This window comes from Protopterus annectens, chromosome 10.part0 (genome assembly GCF_019279795.1).
Source record: "Protopterus annectens isolate FY-2018-M chromosome 10.part0, PAN1.0, whole genome shotgun sequence".
NCBI classification, from domain to species: domain Eukaryota; kingdom Metazoa; phylum Chordata; order Ceratodontiformes; family Protopteridae; genus Protopterus; species Protopterus annectens.
Window position 1 is genome coordinate 701,988,701 of NC_056744.1, and position 14,718 is coordinate 702,003,418.

At 39.1% G+C, this 14,718-nt stretch overlaps 1 protein-coding gene across 1 annotated transcript in view; it reads left to right on the forward strand.

Annotated features, from left to right (window-relative positions):
* The window catches only part of LOC122814192 (protein Hook homolog 1-like), a 343,345-nt gene extending 328,837 nt beyond the window's left edge, over positions 1–14,508 (forward strand). The window contains exons 9-10 of the mRNA XM_044086798.1: positions 12,764–12,927; positions 14,340–14,508. Of these exons, the coding sequence (XP_043942733.1) occupies positions 12,764–12,927; positions 14,340–14,508 (333 nt within the window). The remainder of the gene's footprint in view (positions 1–12,763; positions 12,928–14,339) is intronic.
* Positions 14,509–14,718: the final 210 nt, after the last annotated feature.

A 14,718-nucleotide genomic window follows, 5' to 3' on the forward strand; every position in this document is an offset into this window, starting at 1 on the left:
GCCTTCTTCAGTGCCATACATCTACCCACCTTCTTTCCTAACCCTCAAAACAGGGGGGAAAGAATTCTGCACTCATTAGCATCACTCAATAGTGGCCTCTCTTCCTCTTCTATTAAAATCCACACCTCAATCATTTCAGCTCATTTCGATGCAGACCAGCCCCTGTTCTCATATCCTTTGATTAAACAATTCCTCAGAGGGGCTTCTAATATCAGAAGCTTTGTAATTTCTACAGCCGAAACCTGTTTTGTCAATTTTGTTATGCTTTTGAGCTAATAAATGGTTTATGCTACAGTCTGGTGGCTCTCATTTTTCTACTGCTGTAAGGTCTTTTTGGAGCCGTGCAGTTGCCATACTTGCAGGGCTTGCCTTATCTAATCCTACCACCCCTCTCCTCAGCTTTGGGAATCCTACCACAGGTGATGACTGCAACAGTGAAACACGAAGAACATAGTGCAGTTGTGTACACTTACCATAAATGTAGATGTTTGAGTGGATTCACTGTTGCAGTCCTGGTTTCCCTATCTCCTTCCCCATTATATCCTCTTTTCTTTGGGAGATATAAGCTTCTTATGGTGGCTTTTAGCCACCAGGACCACTTTATCATATTTCCTAGGGCTTCTGACTGGTTAAGACAAGAAAAACTGATGTAATGGCGTCGGCTGCCTTGCTTTATAGCACTGACGACCAGACGTCCATCAACAAGTGACAGCAACCGACGCAGAGAAACATTGACTCTGGTATTCGGGCCGGCCGAGGGCTACCACAGCAGGAATAAACCCACAGGTGTTGACTGCAACAGTGAATACACTCGAACATCTACATTTATGGTAAGTGTACACAACTGTACTTTCTGATATGACTAGGCAACAGAACTTTGATTTAAGCAATCCAAACACACATTGTGTTTTTTCTAGTTTGGCCCCATTGTATCCTTGCTCAATGGGGTTGTATGGGTTTCTCATGGTTGTCATATGCCAGGGCTCCAGTGCATAACCCGCATCCCCCACTAGATGTTGTGGAAAGTCATCCTTAGCAAACTTTGTGTACAGCCCGCAGGTGTGCCATCTGTAGGAGTCAGGAAAACTACCTGGGTTACCTGCACAGACATTGTAGATGATCCCTTGGTTATTACAGACAACCTAACAGTTTTTAGAGTGGTATCCTTTTCTTTTGCTGCATCTCCTTTCCTGCTCAGTATATGCTGCTTTTATTACATTGCCCACCTTATCATGAAGGGATTCTCATCTAGATCAAGGGAGGTCATAGTCTCCCTATACTCATCACTCATCAGACCAATGATTGAGTACAATGCCCCATTCGGAATGTATCTGACCCGACACTTGCAGCAGCTGGAGAGGCCACAAAAGTTCCTCACCAAAAGGATAAAGGGTCTCAAACATCTGTCCTATGCTGCCCGACTGAAAGAACTCCAGCTCTATTCAGTCTTACCTGCTCAGAGGTGACCTTTGCCTAACATACAAGGCCATGTCAAACCCAGATTTGATGAATATGCTTCACCTCAAAAAATCTAGATCCGTCAGAGCCACAAGGCGGAGACTTAAACCTCGACGGCTATTAATAGGGCGTGCTGGAGGGATAGATTCATCACCCAAAGACTCCTATGCTGTGGAATAAAATCCCGGTATATGTGAGGCAGAGCACCTCGCTGGCCTTGTTCAAGAGAAATCTTGACCAATGGATGGGAGATCGCAGATATACCCCAGGGATTACCTCAGTGTCACTGCTCAACAGAGGCACAGCAAAATAATGGGTATAGTTCCCCATACTAAAGGGGTGGCGTAAGCCACAAAACTATGGGCTAGGCTTGTAAATGCCCTCGGGCAGATAGCCTAGTATGAACCTATGAACCTATGAACCTATTACTAGGTATGTGCAATCTATGGCACTGTAAGGAAGTGTACTGTTGCATACAATTTCTGCATGGTTCTTGCTGTCTCCTCTGGGCTGCATGAGAAAAATATGTCGTCCTTTGCATGTTGTAGCATTACATTTAAAAAATGATGTAATATTCTAGAGGCTGATGCCTTTGACACCACTAATATATCACCTGTTGGTCTCTGGGAAGTAACAGTAGGTAGTATATGTAATGCTGCACATTAGTTTCCACCGGGAATGGCTCTTCATGATTTCCCTGGGGCCTGAGGTGGGGGCACCAGAGGTTACATAACCTAGTTGCCTCGTGGTTTGGGCGTCTTTTCAGGCTTGTTGGCTGTTGGTGAAGCACCCTCCAAGAGGAAAAAACGCTGAGAGAAGAAGGGAGCCACTTTTGAGATTTTAAGTATTTTTTCTCTGTTTATTTGCTAAGTTTTTCTGCATAGCTGCCTAGCTTGAGCATTTTCTGGCTTGTTAAACTTGATTTCTGTATTAGTAGCTGTATTTAGAGCACAACCAAAAGCTGTTTGCTGAATTTCCTGTTTGCACTTAATTTTAAATCGTTTTTTTCTTAAAACTTGCATATTTTCTGTCCTTGACCTAGCACTCTTGTGTGGGGTCATTTACTGCACTGTTATAACTTGATATTACTTGTGAACCTCTGCTATCTCTGTAAAAAAAACAAAAAAAAAATCTTGCTTTTTTCCCACTTTTCTGAGAGTTAAAAAGTTCAGTTACAGGCTTGCTGTTCCTGAACTGTTTGAAAGTTTCTGTGAGGCCATTTTGCTTGGGCTGAAGGAGGGTCTCTCTGTTGATCAGTGGCAGTGACTAACATTGAGCAGCTTCCCTGCCCCCGGTAGAGGTGGTTACTGACTTGAAACTGTAGTTTTATTTTCCCTTTTGGGTCTATTCCTGCTTCTTTCCAGCCCCTGCTATCAAGCACGCTTTAACGTGCTTTAAGCCTTGATAGCGGAGTTGCCACTAGAGCAGCATCGGGCAGCGCCGGTTAAACAAGGTTAAACTCTTTCTGGCTCCAGAAAGTCTGTTCTTCAATTTTTCCCAAAAGTTCCAAAATTCACAAAAAAACAACAGGAGAGCAGGACCAAGATGCAAAACGGGTTTATTCTGGTACCTCGGCTTCCACAGCCTTCAAAGGAATAACCCTTTCCAAACCACATGCACCATTTTATACAAATGTAATTAAATCCACTTAATGAATTAATTGGATAAACACACAATATATCCAGAATTAAAGGGACCAAGCAGAAGGTTTATAAGACACAACAATGAACAGTATTTTAAGATATATTCTGTTGTTGCTTAAAATTACAAAAAGCAATAAAATATACAGTACATCACTTAATTTATCTAATACTGCATAATAGTCAAATTATTTTCTAAATTTAAGCCCTTTGGTTTCAAAGTACCAAAATTAAGAATAAACATACTTTCCAATTTTAGCAACTTACATAGAAAATTCCCAGCATTATAACTGTTTGGTCTAGCCAAAGCACAGAAAAGGAAAGATTCCAAACTTCTAAGCAACAATAGAATATATCTTAAAATATATATATATCTTAAAATACTGTTTATTGTTGTGTCTTATAAACCTTCTGCTTGGTCCCTTTAATTCTGGATACATTGTGTGTTTATCCAATTAATTCATTAAGTGGATTTAATTACATTTGTATAAAATGGTGCATGTGGTTTGGAAAGGGTTATTCCTTTGAAGGCTGTGGAAGCCGAGGTACCAGAATAAACCCGTTTTGCATCTTGATCCTGCTCTCCTGTTGGTTTTTTGTGAATTTTGGAACTTTTGAGTTGTGCTGTCTTCAATTTTTCCCTTAGAACTGCTCTGTTAGGAACCTAAACAGTTTACACCTACACTAAAAAGTGCAGCACTTGTTCCAAATAGCTTTTTCTTCTCAAAAAGCTCAGCACTTGTCTTAAAAAGCATATCCCTTGTCTTATAAGCATTCTCTTTGCAGGTCAAGCACTCCTATATTATACAAATCTCTCACTAGCAAAACCCCCCAGAAGTGCCCACTTCCCTGCTAAGCCCACTACTTTTCTGTCTCATACCAACTCATAATTCTTTCTAGCATGTTGAAGGGTCAGATGCTGGCGTCCTCTTCTGCCCAGTTGGTGAATCTGGGAATTCTGAGACAATGTTACAATTGCCTCATGTACACGGACAACCCTCTCCTCCTCCCACGTAACACTAACACTTGTGAGAGATGCAGCTATTTAGCCAGACTGGAGGCTGAGCTCTCTCAACTCAGGACTGGCAAGACCAGGCAAGAGGAGAAGGCAACTACACACACCACAATACCAGTCTCACATAACTCAACCACACCACTGAATCAAACACATAAACACACTAAGAGATACTCGGAGGCTCTGAGTAAAAATTTACCTAAACAGCAGAGGCCTCCAAAGCAGACACCCAAGCAACTGCAAACTCAATACACCACACAAACAACACATAAACAACAAAATCAGTGTGCAAAGCAGTCACTGCCCTTAAGGCCAAATACAACACCAAACATACTTGTCATAGGTGACTCCATAGTCAGACACACTGACGTCCCGCTCACCAGACTGAGTAAGGAGAAGGTCACAGTAAGCTGCCTGTCGGGCGCTAGAATCCGCCACATAACACAAGCACTCAGGTCTCTCAACAGCAGGTACAAGTACAACTCAGTCATTGTCCACGCTGGTGTCAACGACCTGAGGCATTACCTCCTTGGACTACATGAAAAGAGACATTGAGGAGCTCTCTGATTATGTAGCCCAGGCAGGTATGACCCTGACCTTGAGCAGTATCCTACCTTCATTTAGAATGATGCCACAATACAGTGATAAGATGATCAGCTTTAATAATTGGCTTAAATGCTGGTGTCATTCAAAGGGGATCAATGTCTGTCTGCCTGGGATGACATGCTGGACAAGCCACGCTGCTTCAAGGGACGGCTTGCACCTGTCACCTCTAGGCTTCGGATATTGGCAAAGGCTCTTGCCACCCCATAGTGCCTTTTAGGCAAGGCTCAAATTCTAAACCTACCACCCTAGAACACAAAAAGTAAAAACTAAGGGTAATGCTGCTCAATGCCAGAAGTCTCAATCTCAAGATGCACGCACTCGAGGCCCTTCTCAGTATGGAGAACATCGATGTCTGTGCTGTGACAGAAACCTGGTTCAAGGCTCCTGAGAGCACCCCAGCACTAGCAGGTTTCACCTCATATCATGCGTTCCGGCCCCAAAATCCGGATAACACCAAAAAGGAGGGGTGTCCATATTCATAAAGGACACCCACACCTCAAGGTTGGTGGCAGCGCACGATGCATCGGAGACCATCCAGGTGCAATTAACCATAGGCAAGACTGCTCTGCAATTTGTAGCATGTTACAGGCCACCCTCTCAAACTCAGGAACCTCACATGGCCTTCCTGAAAACAGTGGAGGGATAAATGTATCTCCAAACACCATCATACTAGGTGACTTCAACTACCCTAATATAGACTGGGAACACTACTCAAGCCCAAACACTCTAGCCCAAAGGTTCCTGGAGTTCATAAACTCAAATGCCATGGAACAACTAGTCACCATCCCCACAAGAGGAGAAAACATACTTGATCTCATCATCACGAACATGGGATCACAATGTTCAACACCGAAGTATACCCCTCACTGGTGAGATCAGATCATAAACTAATCTCGCTGGAGGTCCTCATCCCGCCCCACCTGAAATAAAAAGACCACAGTGAAAAACTTCTCAAAAGCCGACTTCACACTTCTAAAAACTAGTGTGGTCTCCTTTAAGGCCCCTGAGCCAGTGGTAAACATTACTCAAACCGCTGAATCACTTACAAATGCCTTCTACCAGCACCTACAGGACTGCATGGATCAGGCAATCCCAAACAAAACTAAGACTCTTTGTACCAAAGGCAAGCGTCCAGTCTGGTGGACCCCAGCCATAAACAAGCTCTACAACAAAGGAGGAAGCTACTACAAGATAGAGCAAAATCCTTGAAAGGTAAGACACCTTTGATCATTATAAGTAAAAAACTAAGAGCTCTCATAAAATCATCCAAGGCAAATTTTGAGAGAAAAATCGCCAAGGACTCAAAAGACAATCATAAGGCCTTCTTTAGCTATGTTAGAAACCTAGGAGGAAACTCCCAGATATGCTCAGAATTAGTTCAAAATGATGTGAAGATTACTGAACCTACACACATTGCCAACATACTGGCTGACAGGTTCAGTGCAAACTTCTCCCCTCCCCAAAGGAGAGATATCTATATCAGAGGATTGTAGCCCCAAACATCTCCAACGCCCAGGTGAGAACTGCTCTCTCCAAAGCAAAAAACACAGCATCCATGGGACTGGATGGTGTCCCCGGCTGTGTGCTCCACGAACTCAATGAGGAATTAAACCCGCAGTTAGGACAGCTGTTCAATCTTAGCCTCACCTCAGGATACGCACCCAAGGAGTGGCGAACGGCGACTGTGGTCCCACTTCACAAGGGCGGTGCCTCCACCGACCCTGGAAATTACCGTCCCATTAGCTTGACAAGCCTTATCTGCAAAGCCATGGAGAGGATCATAATGGAACTCATAAATAAAGACATAGGGAACTTGCAGACTTTGGATCCAACCCAGTTTGGCTTTGTCAAAGGCAGATCATGCCTTTTAAACTTGGTTGACTTTTTCGAGACAGTCACCAAGGCCATTGATGAGGGAAAGGCAGTCCATACAGCCTACCTTGACCTGGCAAAGGCCTTCGACACAATACCCCACTCAGATATCATCGAAAAACTCATCAGCTTGAATATAAACCCATACATCACAAGATGGGTTGCAAACTGGCTAAGTGACAGAACCCACAGGGTCAGAGTTGCTGGAGCCATGTCAGACTCAAAGCCTGTCACAAGTGGTGTCCCACAGGGCTCAGTCCTGGGTCCGCTCTTGTTCGCAATCTACTTTTCTGAAGTACAAGCAAACACAGGAGGGTTATGGCTGACAAAGTTTGCAGATGACTGCAAACTGGGCGCCATAGTCGAAAACACATCTGACACAGATATCCTTCAGAAGGGCCTCACAGAAACGGATAACTGGTGCCAGAGCCATGGCCTAAAGTTAAATGCCAAGAAATGCATAGTCATACCCTTCGGGAAAAACAAGGTTACCCCTAGCTACCATATAGGTGGCAATCCACTGAGCACAGAAGAAGTCATCAGGGATCTGGGGACCCAGGTTGACAGTAGCCTTTCGTTTGACACTCATGTTGCTAAAGTGGTTAGGAAAACCTTCTCGTTGCCCACCTGATCATGAAGGGATTCACATCTAGATCAAGGGAGGTCATCGTCCCCTGTACTCATCACTCATTAGACCTATGATTGAGTACAATGCCCCATTCGGAATGTATCTGACCCGACACCTGCAGCAGCTGGAAAGGCCCCAAAAGTTCCTCACCAAAAGGATAAAGGGTCTCAAAAATATGTCTTATGCTGCCCGACTGAAAGAACTCCAGCTCTATTCAGTTTCATACCGCTTGCTCAGAGGTGACCTGTGCCTGACATATAAGGCCATGTCAAACCCTGATTTGATGAATATGCTTCACCTCAAAAAATCTAGATCCCTCAGAACCACAAGGGCGGGAGACTTAAACCTTGACACGGTTATTAATAGAACACGCTGGAGGGACAGATTCATCACCCAGAGACTCCCTATGCTGTGGAACAAAATCCCGGTACATGTGAGGCAGAGCACCTCGCTGGCCTTGTTCAAGAGGAATCTTGACCAATGGATGGGGATGTAGATATACCCCAGGGATTACTTCAGTGTCACTGCTTGACAGAGGCACAGCAAAATAATAGGCATAGTTTTATTCAAACTAAAGGGGTGGCGAAAGCCAAATAACTATGGGCTAGGCTTATAAATGCCCTTGGCAGATAGCCTAGTATGAACCTATGAACCTATAGTCTTTTCATGTCCACTGTGTTTCGCTCTGCAATTTCTCTGTCATGCAGCCCATGATAAGTCAAATGGGGTCTAAATGCCCTTCCTCTTGCTCAGGGTCTGACAGCAACAACTGCACCTTGATTTAAAGCATGTTGCACATGCAGCATAATGATAGCTGCAGCAACCCCTAACATTTTTTCCTAAGTGTATTTGTACCTGTATTCCAAAGGGCTTTGGAGTTCAGAGCAGAAGGGAACCCTGAGTGTACATGATTGCTTCATAGCTTCCTGAATAGCTGTGCCATGTTGCATTGGTTAATTAGCATGTAGTTCAGGTCTTTATGCTTTCATTAGCATATTCTGGTGTTTTCCTTTGTTTTGAGAGACTACACATAGTATAGAGCTATTTAACAAATACCAAATTGCTCGCTATTGTGTGGATGGGAAGCCATGCAGTCAACACAATAGGCGCACTTAGTGTAGCTGTTAATGAATCTGGCCCTTTATCTCTGGTTTGGCCATTATGATATAGGTTTGTCATAGAACCCAGGGCATAAAGTAGGAAGCTTGGATAACTAATCCCTTTCTTTTTTATAATGTCAGCTGTGATGTTTGAAGGTTGTTGTAAATGTGACTGGAGACCACATGAAAAAGTTTCTTATTATGGAAAGGAAGTTTAATGTTTGACGCTTATAATAATTTCATATATAAAACATGAAGCTTTGGTAGAATTGTCTGACAAACATTAACTCCTCTCCTAAAGGAAAGGAAGGGAAGTGTGCTCTAGTTTAATAGTACAATTATGTCTTAAAACTGCTTTCTTAGTTTTGTTAAGAGAGACATGCAAGGTAGCAAATATTTGCTTTTCATTGTAATATACATCATGTATTGAAATTAGTATTGTTTATTCTACAGTTTGTGAGAAAATATAAGATTTGCTGAAACTTGAAATACCACATTTATTGAAATTATTACACTTTGACAGTTTGGGTTAATGTATAATGTTTATTTTAAATGATTGTTAGATTAGGTAATATAAAAACTGCCTAAGTAATATGTCCAATGAGTGTCATGCAATATATTTTAGTAAAGCTGCAATAATATCTGAAGATGAATTATTTTCTTGATACAATTCCAGGTATTTGTTTCACCAGAAGTGCTCAGCATGGTATATAGTTTGTCACAAATGCAGTTAGAAAAAAGGGGGCTTGTAATTATTTTCTTTTTAAATTTAGAAATATTTTTGGAGTCAGTTTTAATACAAATCTGAAAGACACTGTAACTTATTTTTTTCTTTCAGGAAGATGTTATCTGTTTTAAGTGAAGCAAATAGAATTTAATAGTACAGAAAGGTTTCTGAGTATCAAAGTAATCAGCGTAGAGGGGTCATTATATTGAACAGTAAGATCTACTGCTGATAAAGATTTTTCAGTACTGTCTTCACTTTGGCAGCCTAATGAAAATTTCATCTGATGAGGTAGTATTAACAGTTATTCATACATATAATTTTGTGATCTGTCCATAAAATAGTAATGAGTCTGAGGTATACAGCTATATATATATCATTGTGTGTTAGCAAGAACAAATGTTTCTTTGATTAGGGGAGAATCTGTTTGCTGAATGTTTTGCATTTGTTGAAATGGTAAAAACATAACAGAGAAATAATTTCATTTCAGATACTACACTGTTCATTCCAGAAACTTTTTTTTTTATACTTTACATTGTTTAATTTTAATTATGAAAAAAGAAAATTGCCTAGTTAAATTAATTGCTTGCTCAGCAGCAGTTTAAACAGTATGATTGTCTGGAATAGTTTAGATTACTGATTATCTTGTTCTTTGTAGTTTTGAAAGCTTAGGAGAATATCCTGAATTTTAGTACTGATTTGGTTGGCATTTCTGTTCACATAACCTTTAGAAAATATTTAGACCATTTGTGCTATGGGTTCTAGGAAAGATGATGCTATTAGAACAGCAGTTAAACCCAGTGGTTAAAATGTGTTCACATTTCATTTTTAAACTATAATAAACTATGTTGGTATAACATCAACAGTATTGTTTGTTGTGACCCATGTCAAATCATTAAATTTTGTAATTCTTCATTTAAGTTAAATTATCAGTGGATAGAATTAATCTGATGTTACCATTCCTGGAATTTTAGAAAATGTTTATGCCAGTTTAGTTGTGACAGAATCTGACGATAGTCATTTTATCCCAGTATATAAAGTTTCATTGTCAATATACTGATTATGCAGTATTAATTTTAGGAAGTGGGGTTGAAATTGTAATGAATGTTCATGAACATGTTAATTCTTAAGAAATTTTAAAATTCAAATTGAAAATGATGAAGATAACATTCAGTCTTTGGATTTAGACATGAAGTGTGCAGAAAGTAGAAAATTACTCACCAAGGTTCCCAGAAAAGAGGTTCGTAATAATAATTTGTTTTACATTATAGCAGTGCACTTTGGTTAAAGAAAAGTATAGTTGGGGTCAAGTCTGAGAAGTAAATATGAAGATTTTAGTGATTTAAAGAATTAATATAAAATGTTTATGAGTAGGGGAATCCATGTAATTTCTTCAACAGTACTATAACATTTTGGCAATGATGGGAGGCTCTATGGATGAGTCATGCAAGCATATGTGAAATAAAAAATAAAAAGCAAAATATGTGTAGAATGTGTAGAACTTGACATTTTTATCAGAAAGTTGAACAGTGTAAAGGCAAATTCTCCCTTCTGAAAGCTCAAAAACTTGGCTCTAAATAGCAGATTATTGTATTTGAAATAGCAATTGAGAAAGTATTGAACAAATTAAAAAAAGGAAAATGTGGCTTTGTAAGTTCTATAGATGTATAATGAATGGCTCTTTTTTTTGCATGAGAATACAGAGAAACCATATGGGGAGGAAAAAAAATTTAACTAATGCAGAGAATGTTTATTTAGCAAGAGGTGATGGATGCACACATTTTACTTATGAAAAACCGAGAGGAAAGCATTGTTAAGAGTAAAGGATCATTTGTATGCCATAAAGACAAGGGATAAGGTGGGTTAAAGCACCTTTTGTGTATACAGAAAAATTCATTACTTAAAGCAAATTTGTTTTGGAATAGGTGTATATGGATGACAGAAGGGAGCATTCAGATACTATTTTAGATGTGAAAGAGATGCAGTGGTATTTATGATTAGGTGTATGTATCTCGCAAGACTTAAATTTGTAAGAATTAAACCTCAACTAAAGAATAGAAGTGACGGTAATAAAATAATGTTGGAGATGGTTTTATATAGTGAAGAATGTGTTTTCTTATTTAGTAAGTTTTAAATAGATTTTATGAGATATGTTAGATTGTGGTAGTTGAACATGTGATGTGCCATGTAAAAAAGTCCCGTATAAGGACAGAATTGGAATGTGGTGTTAGTTTGAAATCTGGTTGGATGACTGTTAACTCAATTTCTGCATCTCTTTCACTCTGTGTTTGGATGTGTGTGTGTGTGTATATATATCTTTAACTCTGTGTGTGGATATGTGTGTGTGTGTGTGTATATATATATATATATATATATATATATATATATATATATATATATATATATAGGTTAAATGAGCAAATGACCGAAACCCAAATGGCCGGGCATACTTACGTGAAAGTGCCTTTCATCAAAGAAGCACTATTGCGTAGGTATGCCAGTTGCCGAGGCTGTACTATGGTGCAGGTAAGGGAAATTTCCCTTTTCCCCACTGTAGTGCGGTCTCGGAGGGAGAATATTAAAGTAGGGGGGTGGGTGGCAAGGCCCCCACATGGGGGGTGCAGGAGAGGGCAAAGCCCCCTTACTAAAATATTAATGTAGTGGGGTTTTTTTGTAACGTGCTTTAATGAAAGTGCTTTTTCGATAAAAGCGCTTTCATTAAAGTGTGTTCGGTTGTTATGGATTCGAACGTTTGCTCATTCGAGCAAACATCCTAGATCCATATATATATATATATATGTGTGTGTGTGTATATATATATATATATATATATATATATATATATATATATATATATATATGTAAGTAATGTATTTACATACACACACATGCTGTGCATGCATACACACACATATCAGTGAGCACACACACACTGATTCATAAACTGTATACAAGGGACTCTGCAGTACATGTACAATGCTGAGTAGTTGCAAGAGTGTTTCAGTATGTACGCAGTCTAATCACAAATGTATATGCTGTGTGTGTTTGGGGGCTATGGGAAACTTTCTATATCATTTTCACAAAGTATATTGATAAAATGTTGAGGACTGATATGCAAATGTCACTGCATCTCAGTGCCATGTTCAGTTAGTTCACTGTGTCAGATTACTTCTTAAATGGATAAAGATTTAAGGTAAGGAAATGAGCCTTACATTTTGATTGTTAAATTTAATCAATTCATGAGGATTCATCAGATCAGTCTGAGCATTACCGTTGTCATTTTTAAGCTGAAAACATTTTTAAAAACTGATTAAAGCTGAAAGGTTGGGCATGCCTAGCAGGGAGCACAGGTACTGATAAAACTCCAATTGTTTTAGAAGTGAATTGTTCTGTAACATCTTACCTTTCTGAACTGACATTGCATGTGGTTAATATGACTTACTTATGTAAGATAACCCTTTATAGCAATTTGATGAAAATTATGTATTGACCTACAGAACATATTTTGTTTGTGCATGGTATTTATTAGTTATTACAAATAATTTAGTGCAACAGGTAGGTGCTGGAAATCATGATTTGTATTGTATAATATCATAGAAGCTGTTTTTGTTCTGCCTGCATCACGCTCTGGGTATGCTGTAACATAGGGTTAGATAATTTTTAAACATTCTTAATGAAAAGAGTTTTATTTGTGAGCCTACATGTAATTCCTGTTTATAGGTGACATCCCTTCAAGAGGAAAGGAGCAACTTATTAATGGAATTTGATGTCTTGACTGCAAGACTAAATGAATTTGATTCATTTGATGATCCAAACTCTGTAGTGGGGAAGAAGTACTCTCATTTACAGTTGCGGATTGAAAAGATGCAAGAAGAAAACTTCAGGTATGAGATTAGCCTTTAACTGCATACCTCTTAAGTATACCTCATTATGAGGAATGTTTCCACAAAAATACCTTACCAAAAGAATACAAGGCCTAAACTACATGTCCTATATGGACCAACTGAAAGCCCTGTCACTATACAATGTATTCTACAGACTGCTAAGAGATGACCTGTGTCTGCCATACATGGCATCCTCCAACCCGATTCTGATGGATTTTATTGCACAACAGCAAGTCAAATGGCATCAGAAATACTCTGTATAGGGATGTAAACCTCTACTGCAACGGAACAGTTTCGAGGAAGTGGTGTATCTCACAGAGGATACCACTGCACTGGAACAGCCTCTGCATCCACATAAAACAAAATTCTTCCCTGTCCATATTCAAAAGCAACTTGTATCAATGGATGGGAAACAGAAAATTTACACCAGAACTGTACCCTGTACTAGTAATTGACAGAGGCAGCTCCTAAATGCTTTACCCCATGCATGGGTCCCCTCAAATTGTCCATGTTATGATCCATCCTAGTTGCTTTCATTAGGGTAATATATAATTACTGACCTTGGGATGATTAAGGCCAATCTCTAACCAAATGGGATAGGTTAATTTGAGCATAAAAAGGGAAATTAGCTAGGTTTAAAATGGTTCACAAGGGTAGCAAGCCTAGTACTTAACTCATGAGTCTTAAAAATACCATGTTCCCAACTGTTCTGCATTAGAGGTCTGTCGTGCATTCATTGTTAAGATTTTTTTAACTAATATTCAGTGTATGTATAAAGTAACACATTTCCTAGGAGAAGTTGTTAGTAATTGTTCCACATTATGATAGATACTGTTCATTATTTTGGTGTTGGGAGGTTGAAAACTGTGTTTGATTGTATTGCTTACTTTTTAAACAAATTTAAAGTAAAATTGCACTGCAAATCATTTGCCCTTCACAAATTATGCAAATAGGAACTAGTAGAATTCTATAGATCATTGTTAAAATACGAATTACATTGAGATAAGTCTTTTAAAATATATTGTGTAAATAATGTGGAATATAATTGTTATGATTTAAAAATAACTTAAGCTCTTCTGTAATAAAAAGAACTGAAGTTATGTATTCAAACTTAATAGTTTTGCAATAAAATATTTTTTACAGTTGTCAGTATTGTGATCTAATTCTATTGCATTTTGTATTATTTTGACACTTTGACCATCAACACATAGAAATAAGCAGTAAAATTGGCATTACTGGTTTAAAATAATGCACTTCAGGGGTGGTGCTTGTTTTTATGACAGGTCAGTTTTATTAGTTAGTATTTTGAAGAATACAGTTACCTGTCTTTGACATGATTATGATTGTATAAGAATGTGGAGCCCTCAGTGATCTGTAATTTAGACCTGATTTTTTTTTTTTTCTGCTGAAAGACTTGAAGCTGCAAAGGAGGATTATCGTAACCACTGTGAGGAGCTGGAGAAACAGGTGATAGAACTGCAGCACAGGAATGATGACCTTACTGGCCTAGCAGAGCAGGCAAGGGCTTTGAAGGATGAACTGGATGTTCTTCGGTATGACAACAGTAACCATACAAATTAGTTACTTCTAACAGTAGGCCCAAAACTCACTCTGTGAAGTTATACAGCCATTGAGCTAGTATGTAAATGGTTAGATCTGCAGTAGCTAACAGAACATGTTAACTTAACTTTACTTGTGTCTGAAGAAGTTGGTGAGATATTCTTTAGAAAGTTTAATTTTAAAATGAGAAAAATTAATGTTTGAAATGGGACTTGAACAACCTTGACATGT